The sequence below is a fragment of the Elephas maximus genome, chromosome 18 (genome assembly GCF_024166365.1).
Source record: "Elephas maximus indicus isolate mEleMax1 chromosome 18, mEleMax1 primary haplotype, whole genome shotgun sequence".
In the NCBI taxonomy this organism is placed as follows: domain Eukaryota; kingdom Metazoa; phylum Chordata; class Mammalia; order Proboscidea; family Elephantidae; genus Elephas; species Elephas maximus.
Genome location: NC_064836.1, coordinates 63,157,266 through 63,170,218, shown reverse-complemented (window position 1 = coordinate 63,170,218; position 12,953 = coordinate 63,157,266). Strand labels below are relative to the sequence as shown.

At 37.0% G+C, this 12,953-nt stretch overlaps 1 protein-coding gene across 2 annotated transcripts in view; it reads right to left on the bottom strand.

Annotated features, from left to right (window-relative positions):
- Window positions 1–12,953, bottom strand: part of ARL13B (ADP ribosylation factor like GTPase 13B) — a 90,615-nt gene that overhangs the window by 8,254 nt on the left and 69,408 nt on the right. For both annotated transcript variants that reach the window (XM_049857820.1, XM_049857821.1), the window contains exons 6-7: window positions 6,711–6,825; window positions 3,391–3,610 (exon numbers count right to left, since the gene is read on the bottom strand). In XM_049857820.1, the coding sequence (XP_049713777.1) occupies window positions 3,391–3,610; window positions 6,711–6,825 (335 nt within the window). The remainder of the gene's footprint in view (window positions 1–3,390; window positions 3,611–6,710; window positions 6,826–12,953) is intronic.

Sequence of the window (12,953 nt, the reverse complement as noted above, 5' to 3'; positions counted from 1 at the left end):
TAATAATAATAAAAAAAAGAATACAACTAAAATATTGGTATAATTATTTAACACAGAAATATATCTTCTATTAAACTTACTTGTTCATACCAAGAATCAATTTTTTAAGGAATTGCTTATTGAGTGAATAAAATAATAATAAAAATAATACAAACAAAAATCCTATATTTTAAATTCAAAGAAAAATTATTCAGAATTTAAAAAAAAAAAAAAAGCTCACTGAAAGAAACTTATATTTGTTTCCTAGCGTCATGCTGTTTTTAGTTGCCGTCAAGTCGATTCTGACTCACGGCGACCTCACATGTGCAGAGTAGAACTGCTCCACAGGGTTTTCAAGGCTGTGACCTTTCGGAAGCAGATCTCCAGGCCTGTCTTCCCAGATGTCACTGAGTAGGTTCAAACTGCCAACCTCTGGGCTAGTAGTCAAGTGTTTAACCGTTTGTGCCATACAGGGGCTCCTTCCTAGTGTCATACTAAGCAGATATAGTTGTCTAATTGCAGGAGTTTCCATAAAGCTCACAAAGGGCTGTGGAAGGAGAGGTGTTACATCACAGCCAAGTCATTTTGCTCTTCAACAATGTATTAGTCTCAGAAAGTCTTTTCAAGAAATCGAGAAACTGCCATAAATCTATCTTCTGTTTAACTCTATTGACAGAGCTATGTTGTTGTTGTTATTAGGTACCAATGATTTGGTTCTGACTTACAGTGACCCTATGTACAACAGAATAAAACAATGCCTGGTCCTGCACCATCCTCACAATCATTGCTATGTTTGAGCCCACTGCTGTAGCCACTGTGTCAATCCACCTCACTGAGGGCCTTCCTCTTTTGCGCTGACCCTCTATTCTACCAAGCATGCTGTCCTCCTCCAGGGACTGGTCTCTCCTGATATCATGTCCAAAGTATGTGAGACAAAGTCTTGCCTTCCTTGCTTCAAAGGAGTATTCTGGCTTTCCTTCTTCCAAGACAGATTCGTTTGTTCTTCTGGCAGTCCATGGTATATTCAATATTCTTCGCCAACACCACAATTCAACGGCCTAAATTCTTCTTCGGTCTTCCTTATTCATTGTCTAGCTTTTGAATGCATGGGAGGCACTGAAAACACATGGCTTGAGTCAGGCATACCATAGGCCTTAAAGTGATATCTCTGCTTTTTAAAACTTTAAAGAGGTCTTTTGCAGCAGATTTGTCCAATGCAATGTGTCATTTGATTTCTTGACTTCTCCTTCTGTGGGTGTTGATTGTAGATCTAAGTAAAATGAAATCCTTTACAACTTCAGTCTTCTCTCCGTTTATCATGATGTTGCTTATTGGTCCATTGGGAGGATTTCCATTTTCTTTACGTTGAGGCGTAATCCATACTGAAGGCTGTAGTCTTTGATCTTCATCAGTAAGTGCTTCAAGTCCTCTTCCCTTTCAGCAAGCAAGGTTGTGTCATCAGCATACTGCAGGTTGTTAATGATTCTTCCTTCAATCCTGACACTGCGTTCTTCTTCAGATAGTCCAGCTTCTCGAATTATTTGCTCAGCACACAGACTAAGTATGGTGAAAGGATACAACCCTAACTAGGCACATCATATCCCCTTATTCTGTTCAAAAGGCTATCTCTTGGTCTATGTATAGGTTCCTCATGAGCACAATTAAGTATTCTGGAATTCCCATTCTTTGCAATGTTATCCATAACTTGTTATGATCCACACAGTTGAAAGCCTTTGCATAGTCAATAAAACACAGGCAAACAAACATACTTCTGGTAATTCTCTGCTTTCAGCCAAGATCTGATATTAGCAATGATAGCCCTCGTTCCACATCCTCTTCTGAATCTGGCTTGAATTTCTGGCAGTTCCCTGTCGATGTGAATTTCCCAATGGACAAAAAGTTTAACTTTTACAACTAATACTATTCATCCAGCAAAACGTGCATGTTAGACAATCCGCACTTCAGGGATTGAGACCTTACTTTCCATAAACCCTGAGACCCTGTACAAAAAATTCTTATGTTCAATACAACCATATCACTAAGTAGGAATGGTAAGGAAGTAGCAATTATTGTACATTTCCAATGCATCAGGCATAGTGGTAGGAACGCGGCAGGGTTATTTTATATGAATTGCCCTCAACATAGACATGAGAAAACTAGGACTAAAGAAGTTTATATAAAAATATGGCACAGTGGTTAAAGCACTAGGCTGCTAACCAAAAGGTTGGCAATTCAAACCCACCAGCTGCTCGAAGGAGAAAGATGTAGCAGTCTGCTTCTGTCAAGATTTACGGCCTTGGAAACCCTATGGGGCAGTTCTACTCTGTCATATAGGGTCACCGTGAGGTGGAATCAACTCTATGGCAATGGGTCTGTGTTTTGGTTTAGTAGATGGGAGAGTTACGATTCTATCACAGGTTTCCTGAATAATGCAGGCTGTCTCTCTATGACATCAAAAGACCTGAACTTCCTGTAAAATCACATTACCAGTTAGGAAAGGTAATAGTGTTATGGATTGAGTTGTGTCCTCCCAAAATAAGTGTTGTAAATCCTAACCCCTATATCTGTGGTTATAATCCCATATGAGAATGGGTTTTCTTTGTTGGGTTAATGAGGCTGTATTAGGGTAGGGCGTGTTGTAAATAAGTCTCTTTTGAGATATAAGAGAGCAGATTAAACAAGGAAGCAAAAAAGCACATATGGGGGAAGACAGATGCCACGCCACATGAGATCTGCAAGAAGCCACAAAATAGAAGCTGAAGAGACAAGGACTTTCCTCCAAAGCCAGCAGAGAGAGAAAGCCTTCCTCTGGAGCCAGTGCCCTGAATTCGAACTTCTAGCCTCCTAAACTGTGAGAAAATAAATTTCTGTTTGTTTAAGCCACTCACTTGTGGTATTTCTGTCATAGCAGCACTAGATAACTAACACAATTACCAATTAGATTTTGTGTGGTATTAAAGTAAGAGGAAAAATGGCTATTTGACAAGACTTTTAAAAAGCTTTCTGTTTGCATCCTATCGAAATAGTCAATTAAAAAAAGTGATGCTAATTGTAGTAGTATGAAGCTTAAAAAAAAACAAAAACCTAAAGGTATTAAATACATTCCCAAGAATTCTTGGGATACACTGTGTTCCAAACCATGAAAATAAAATTGAAAATGGAACTTTTTACTGAAATCCTTTTAAGTTACAAAATCATCATGATTAAAAACATAAGTTAGGAGCAAACTGGCTAATAAGTAAATAAAGACCATGGAAAAATCACAATGAATACTACAGCTGAAGACAAAAAAAATATTTATATATATAAAAAAATATATTTATATATATATAGAGTACATCTTTTTGTGAAAATGATTATAGTAAAAGAAATACAAATAAGCTATACATTTTAAATAACTAGATTTAACACCTGATTCTGAAGACTGCTGGTCTGTCTCATCTTCATTCTCCAACTGCTGAGTTAATGCTTCCTTGTAATTTTCTGCTATTCCAAACTCACTGTTTTTTTGGCTACTGTCACTGATGTGGCTCTGGGTCTCTATTTGTTCATGCTCCATTTTATGCTTCAGGGGGCAGCCATCGCTGTCTTTCTCTATCTTCTGCCTCTTTTTTTCAAGTTTCTTTTCATTCTAATAAAAATGAAGTATATTATCTTTACTACAATGGTTGTGTCTACGACAGTTTCAAAGGAAAAATCAAATAATCCATCCAAGAGCATTCTGTAACTTAAAGGACACTTGTAATATATCTATTAAAAATTACTTGTTGAACATATCACTAAAACATGTAATTGCCAAACATTTAGAAAACATAAAGAAAGAAAACAAAAACCATCAATAACACCCCATTCTGGAGATGATCACTGTTTGCTGTGTAATCAACAAGAGTTCTTTTTCTCTGCCTAATCCCACACACACACAGGCATGCACTACCCACAAACACACATGAATGTGCGATTGTCTCTCTATACATACATGTTTATGCATTTGTTTTTTAAACAAAAAAAATTGAAATTTTTATCTAAGAATATGCATTTCTTTCAATGTCAATGAATATACTAAATGCTTAGAATAGTGTCGGACACAAAATAAATGTAATTATATTACCATCTGAATAGTTACAGCATAACTTATTTTACCAATTCCCTATAAATGGACAAAGAAGTTATTTCTAATTTTTCACTATTATAAAAAAATGCATTTGGCCTATTAGTGCTTTAGGATAACTCCTAACAGTAGAATCGCTGCATCAGTGGGTAAGCATACTCTAAAATGTGATATGCATTCATGAACTTCAGAAAGACTGAATTAATTTACACCCCAGCCAAAGGGTTGACAGAATATTTCCCTATATCTTTTTCAATGTTGCATATAATTATTAGCTTATTTTAATCTCTGCCAAGCTTATAAATATTTTTATCTGCTGTTTTGACTTCATTAGGCTAGATTTAAATGTCTTTTTTACTATTAGTGAGGAAACCCTGGTGTCATAGTGGTTAAGTGCTACGGCTAACCAAAAGGTCGGCAGTTTAAACCCACCAGGCGCTCCTTGGAAACTCTACAGGGCAGTTCTACTCTGTTCTATAGGGTCACTATGAGTTGGAATCGACTCAACAGCAATGGGTTTATTATTAGTGAGGATGAACTATCACTATATATGCCTACTGCCATTTTTTAATTTTTTTCCTTCTTCTTCTTTGGGGAACCAATGTCCATTTTTCTTTTAAATTCTCATATCTGTAATAACTGGTAAAGGTTCTTTGTCTTATGTGTCTTAAATATTTTCCCTATTTATTTTTGCTTTTTATCTTTATAGAACAGCTCCTCAAAATTTGAAAATAATATCTATTCATTATTCACTATGATTTTTGCCCTGATTGTCCTGCTTTCAAAATTTTCCCTCCTCCAGACTTACATAAATATTTAACTATATTATCTACTAGTATTTTTAAAGGTTTTTTTTTTAGTACATCTAAACCCTTAATACTTCTTGAAATTCAATTTGATATATAGTTTTTAATAATTTTGCTTTTTTCCAAATAGTTGTTTAGTTGTTCCAACATCTTTTTTGCTCAGATTTGAAATGTCATCTTTATTCTATTACAAATGCTCATACGTAACTAGGTTTACTTTGTTTCAGTGATCTGTGTGTGTATTTCAGAACTAATACCATAGCATCTGAATCATCTCTGGTAAAACAAAAGGAATGCTGGGTGCTTCTATAAAATGCAAAAGCTATAAAGGCGAAATTCTGTACAGAAAAAAGAAAAAAAATATGCCTGGTAATAAAGGAAACTATTAGCAATTTATTTTCATTTCTTTACTGACCAATCTTCTTAAAATTACTTTTTTGGTAAAAACGTATCGACTGTACTTTCCCATGCCACCAATTAATTCAGAGACTTACTATATCTGGTGTATTACAGTGTACAGCAGTGTTGTTCACTTAGCCTTTGTATAGTGAAATATACAACTTTGGGAGAAGCATTAGGATCTTCTAATTAATCTGTAACCACTTTATTCTAAAATAATTGGCCATTATTTACAAGGCCAGCTTTATTACACACACAGTAATGAATATTCCAACATGAAAAGTAAAACTTGTTTCCCTTTTTCTCTACCAATATTTTGAAAAGAACATAAAACAAAATTCAACAAATATAATACTTGATAGGATGAAGAAAAATAGCTCATACTATTAAGATGGCTTTACTGTACTTAGAAAAACACAGTGAATGTAAACATAACTTGGTTAATAAAAGATTTAATATAAAGAACTTTTGGGTATCTTAACACCAAATATCTCATATTAACAATTATTTTGTAAAATGAAACAACACCAAAAATATACAACCATCTTCTTACCTGTGGAGCTGCTTCCCTTCTCAGCAGCAGCCCCTAGGAAGACACAATCATCCCCCTTCCAGATGAGCACCTGTGTGTGAGGAGGCAGTGACAGGGCACTGGGAATGGAGAGCACACTGGCAGGAACAGCAAGTCTGCCTCCACATTCAGCTCTCAGTGAGTGGAGAGGAGGTTTGGGAAGCACTGCCTCCAAGGAGGCAAGGCTGCTGACCGCGATGAAAGCAGGGCTAAGAGGCAAACTCCATCCACCAAGAGACATTGAAAAGAAAGACACAGACACACAGACGCAGGCATACACACACATGCTCACCCCCACAACTTAACTTCTTCAAAATTAAAATCTACAAATTAATTTTTGTAAATACATGACAACTAAAATTAAAATAAATGTTATTTAGATGTAGAAGAACTTACAATATTTTTTAACATTATTAAGTATCCTTATTATTATTGAGTATATACTCTAATGTATTACCAGCACCTAAATATTACTGCAAGGGATAGTAACAGCAATGCAGTGTCAAAGATCATGTAAATAAGAGTAAATGTATTACCATCATGTGAAATAAATGACAAAAAAGATTTATCAGAAGAGTAACTATATAACTGCTACATTCAACCTTCATATTCATTCCCATTTAATTCTTAAGTCATCTTCCCATTTTTACACTAGAACAAAAGGTAAACTAGAAGAGGAACAAAAGCAATAAACCTATAACCCATCTCTCACATTTCTTTCATAAATAATCTCTGACGAAACATTTCTTTCTATCACACAATCTCCTTTTCCTAACAATTTGCCTCCTCTCCCAACTTCCAACTTTATAATTTAAGATATAAAAATTACATTTGCCACTAACCATACCTCAATGATCACAGACGCTATTGGCTGGAAAGGATTAACAGTAATCGGTTCTGGGTCCAACTCAGCAAGACCACCGTTTCCATCCAGTTCAGCCTGATCTCGTTCTCTTTCTTCCCTATCAAATGAAGAAAAAACAATTTGAATTCCTCACAAGAAGGTACTGAGCCATGTTTAAGAAAACTTTCAGTAAGTGTAAAGCTATTAAACTTTGTAATTTAAACATCTGAAAGTGGCTTTTAATTACGGAGTGTTTCAGGGAATTCTTATGGTACTATGGAAACCCTGGTGGTGTAGTGGTTAAGTGTTAAAGCTGCTAACCAAAAGGTCAGCAGTTCGAACCCACCAGGCACTCCTTGGAAACTCTGTGGGGCAGTTCTACTCTATCCTGTGAGTCAGAATCAACTCGACGGCAATGGGTTTGGTTTGGGTTTGGTTTTGATGCTACTATACCCCCATGTAAATACTAATAATTTGAATTTTAGAAGAAAGACATACTGACAAAAATGATACTTCCCATTACTTTTTTACGTCGACAGTTCATGTTAATTACTTTGCCAAATGCAAGGAGCTTATCTTTATTAATTACCCTCCAAAATCAGTGCTGTCTCTCCACTGGTGCTGATATTAATAAGTTCTCTTATTAACGCTTTTCTTTAAGGCTGTGTCTTCTCATGAAAAGTATACTTGGGAGAACATCTTTTTAATCCAATGTATATTTTTATTTATACACAACCATGTTCAAACATATTTTATTTATTATACAAAAATAATGAAGCAGCATCATCTACAGATGATTACATAGAAGTATATGACAAAACACTAATATAAACTGAAACATTTTAAAGTTATATATCATATTTTAATTAGATAACAACTGTTGCATTTCTTTTTCTTTTTTTTTGACAACCTCCAAATTTCCTACATTCGTAGTTTGTACATTCCACGTTCCGATTATTAGAGGATGAACCGGAACGCAAACAGATCAATATCCTAGGCACTAGTGAGCTGAAATGAACTGGTATTATTGGGCAAATCTGCTGCAAAACCCCTCTTTAAAGTTACTGTTAAAAAGAAAAGATGTTACTTTGAGGATTAAGGGGCACCTGACAAAAGTCATGGTATTTTCAATCGCCTCATATGCATGCAAAAGTTGGACAATGAATAAGGAGACCGAAGAACTGATGCCTTTGAATTACGGTGTTGGCAAAAAATATCGAATATACCATAAGCTGCCAGAAGAACAAATCTGTCCTGGAAGAAGTACAGTCAGAATGCTCCTTAGAAGCCAGGATGATGAGACGTCATTTCATGTACTTTGGACAGGATATCGGGGAGCCAGTCACTGGAAAAGGATGTCATGCTTGGTAAAGTAGAGGGTCAGCGAAAGAGAGGAAGACCCTCACTGAGATGGACTGACACAGTGGCTACAACAATGGGCTTAAGCATACCAGCAAGTGTGAGATGGCTCAGGACCCGGCAGGGTTTCATTCTGTTGTACCCAGGGTCGCTATGAGTCAGAACTGACTCAAAAGCAACTAACAACAATAACAACTGTTGCTCTGCATAACAGAAGTTCCCTTATATCACTCAGATTAAGTAAGTATTCCCATATTAGTTACCACTGTCTGTGATTTACAGTTAATGCTGCCTACATATGAAGAGCGACAAATTACCAAATCATACAGTTGACGACAGAGATTATTATAGATCTGCCACTAGACTAAAAGCATAGTATAGCTATGTAAATATTCATTAATATTATATTAACCAGATCATAGAAATAAATATCTTTTCATTCGGAACTTAACATGCCAAAACATGAAACTGTGCAATGTATTACTTCTGTGATCTCAAGCTTGTATCTGAGCTTTTGAGCTTCAGCCTTTCTACAAATGTAGAAAATAATACCTACCACATAAGGCTACTGCATTATATAAAGTAATTATATGTGAGCACTCTGTAAATGAATAAACTTATGGGACAGTCATTAATGTTACTCATTTATTAACAAGTAATTTCAGGTATCTAGTATATCCACTCGTCTGTCAGTCTGTCGTACTATGGTGGCTTACATGTTGCTATGATGCTGGAAGCTATGCCACTGGTATTTCAAATGCCAGCAGGGTCACCTAAGATGGAGAGGTTTCAGTGAAGCTTCCAGACCAAGATACATTAGGAAGAAGGACCTGGCCATCTACTTCTAAAAAAACTGACCAGTGAAAACCTTATAAATAGCAGTGGAACACTGTATGGTATGCTGCCAGAAGACCACTTTCAGTATATGCTACCTGAATTTAGAGAACATTTCAAGAACTGATTTGAGGCAATGAACACTAATGACTGAAGACCAGATGAGTTGTGGGATGACACCAAGAACATCATACATGAAGAAAGCAAAAGGTCCTTAAAAAGTCAGGAAAGAAAAAACCAAAACAGATGTCAAGAGAGGCTCTGAAACTTACTCTTGAACGCAGAGCAGCTAAAGCAAATGGAAGAAATGAAGTAAAAGAGCTGAACAGAATATTTCAAAGGGCAGCTTGAAAAGACAAAGTAAAGTATTATAATGAAATGAGCAAACACCGGGAGTTAGAAAATCATAAGCGAAGAACACACTCAGTATTTCTCAAGCTGAAAGAACTGAAGAAAAAATTTAAGCCTTGAGTAGCAATACTGAAGGATGGTATGGGCAAAGTATTGAACGATACAGGAAGCATCAAAAGAACGTAGAAGGAGTACACAGAGTATTGCACCAAAAAGAATTGGGCAATATTCAACCATTTCACAAGTAAGCATATGATCAAGAACTGATGGTACCTGAAGGAAATTCAAGCTGCACTGAAGTCACTGTTGAAAAACAAAGTTCCAGGAATTGATGGAATACCAACTGAGATGTTTCAACAAAAAGATGCAACACTAAAAGCACTCACTGGTCAATGCCAAGAAATCTGGAAGACACCTGCCTACGCAACAGACTGGAAGAGATTGATATTTGTGCCCATTCCAAACAAAGGTGATCCAACAGAATGCAGAAATTACTGAACAAAATATCATTAATGTCACACACAAGTAAAATTTTGTTGAAAATAATTCAGAAAAAGTAGCAGCAGTACATTGTCAGGAAATTGCCAGAAATTCAAGCCAGATTCAGAAGAGGGCATGGAACAAGAGATATCATTTTTAATGTCAGATGGACCTTGGCTGAAAGCAGAGAATACCAAAGAGAGGTTTACCTGTGTTTTATTGACTAAGCAAAAACATTCAATTGTGTGGATCATAAAAAGTTATGGATAACACTGAGAATAGAAATTCCAAACACTTTTAATGGTACTCATGCAGAACCTGTACAAAGACTAAGACACAGTCGTTCAAACAGAACGAGCAATATTGCATGGCTTAAAATAAGAAAAGTTATGTGTCAGGGCTGTATTCTTACACCATACTTACTCAATCTGTATGCTGAGCAAATAATCAGAGAAGTTGGGCTATATGAAGAAGAATGAGGCCTCGGGATTGCAGAATGAGTCATTAACAAGCTACGGTATGCTTTGACACAACCTTCCTTGCTGAAAGTGAAGAGGACTTGAAGCACTCACTGATGAAGATCAAAGACTATTGCCTTCAGTATGGATTACATCTCAACATAAAGGAAAAAAAATCTTCACAACTGGATCAACAAGCAATATCATGAAAAATGGAGAAAATATTGAGATTGTCAAGGATTTCATTTTACTTGGACTTAAAATCAACACCCATGAAAGCAGCAGTCAAGAAATCAAACCACACATTGCATTGGACAAATCTGCTGCAAAAGACCTCTTTAGAGTGTTAAAAAAAAAAAGACAAGGTGGACCTGACCAAAGCCATGGTGTTTTCAATCACCTCCTATGCACGTGAAACCTGGGCAATGAATAAGAAAGACTGAAGAAGAATTGATGTATTTGAATTACGGTGTTAGCGAAGAATATCAAATATACCATGAAGTGGCAGAAGAATGAAGAAATCTGTCTTGGAAGAAGTACAGCCTGAATGCTCCTTAGAAATGAGGATGGTGAGACTTCATCTCAAGTACTTTGGACAAGTTATCAGAAGGAACCCGTCCCTGGAGAAGGATATCATGTTTAGTAAAGTAGAGGGTGAGCGAAAAAGGGGACGAACCCTCAATGAGATGGACTGACACAGTGGTTGCAACAATGGGATCAAACATAGCAACAACTGTGATAATGGCATGTGTCTTAGTTACCTACTGCTGCTGTAACAGAAATACCACAAATGGATGGCTTTAACAAACAGAAATTTATTCTCTCACAGTCCAGGAAGCTAGCAGTCCAAATTCAGGGCACTTGCTCCAGGAGAAGGCTTCCTCTCTCTGTCAAAAAGTCCTTGTCATCAATCTTCTCCTGGTCTAGGAATTTCTCAGTGCAGGGACCCTGGGTCCTGACACTTCTTTCTTGGTGGTATGAGGTTCCCCTCTCCTCTGCTCACTTCTCTCTTTTATATCTCAAAAGAAATTGATTCAAGATTACAACCTAATCCTATGAATTGAGTCCTGCCTCATTAACATAACAGCCTCTAATCCTGTCTCATTAACATCATAGAGATTAGGATTTACAACATATAGAATAATCACATCAGATTGCAGAATGGCGGGGAACCACATAATACTGGCAATCATGGCCTAGTCAAGTTGACACACATATCTGGGGGACACAATTCAATCCATAACATTCCACCCTTTGCCCCCCACCCCAATTCATGTCCTTGCCACATGTAAAACACATTCACCCCATCATATCATTCAGGAATTCTTAAAGCAACTCTAAGTCCAAATTCCATTCTAGGGCAAAACTCCTCTTCATCTGTGAAATCTAGAATACCAGTTATTTGTTTCCAAAGCACAATGGTGGAACGGGGACAAAGTAGGACTTTCCATTACGAATGGAAGGAAAGGGATAACAGGCACCAAGCAAATCAGCAGAATACATTACATTAGCTCTCAGGGCTTGAAAATAATCCTCTGTTCTTTGAGATCATTTAAGCAATGGCCCTGCCCTCCAGACTCTGGGTGTTGGCCACATTCTCTGGATTCTGGGTGGAGGTCCCTCAGCCTTGGGCTTCAACTTTGCCTTCCAGTCTCACAGCAATTCTGCTCCTTCAGAATTGGGTGGTCCTATTTGCCTATCCTGTGTGTCTGTGGTATCTGTTAGAGCAGCACCCCACTCCTGGTACCAAATTCTGCCTTAGTTATCTAGTACTGCTATAACAAATACAACAAGTGAATGGATTTAACAAAGAGAAAATTATTCGCTCACAGTCTAGGAGGTTAGCAGTCTGAATTCAGGATGCGCACTCCAGCGGAAGGCTTTTTGTCTTATCTGCGGGGAAGGTCCTTGTCATCAATCTTCCCCTGGTCTAGGAGCTTCTCAGCACAGGGAACCCAGGTCCAAAAGACACGCTCTGCTCCTAACACTTCTTTCTTGGTGTATGAGGTCCCCCTCTTCTCTCTTTTATATCTCAAAAGAGACTGACTCAAGATACAACTTGGTCCTATAGATTGGGTCCAGCATCATTAACATAACTGCCTCTAATCCTGCCTCATTAACATCACAGACATTTACGATTTACAACACATAGGATAATCATATCAGATCACAAAATGGGAGTCAACCACACAATACTAGGAATCATGGCCTGGCCAAGTCGACACACATTTTTGAGGGGCACAGTTCAGTTTATAACAGCTTGGGACCAGGCAGTGTTTCATTCTGTTGTACATACGGTCACTAAGAGTTGGAAGTAACTTGACAGCACCTAATAACAACAATATACTTTTTACAAACCAGCAATAGTACATTGTAATGTTTTTCAAAAACAATGGAAATGAATATATAAACCAATTAGGTTGAATTTAAGAAACTGAACATACTTTTAATTACAGAAACTCTGTTCAACAGTGTGAGCCCTCATGGCGCAGTTGTTAAGAGCTTGTCTGCTAACCAAAAGGTCCGCAGTTCAAATCCAAAAGCCGCTCCTTGGAAACTCTATGGAGCAGTTCTACTCTGTCCTATAAGGTTGCGATGAGTCAGAATCGACTCAACGGAAATGGGTTTGGTTTGGTTTTGGTTTGTTCAATAGTACAGGCCTCAGACCATGACTGGCCTAGGAAAAGTCCGCCATCTAATGACACAGAATATATTTATATAAAAAGCAAAAAACTTAAAAAAAAAAAAGAATATTAGATGTCTT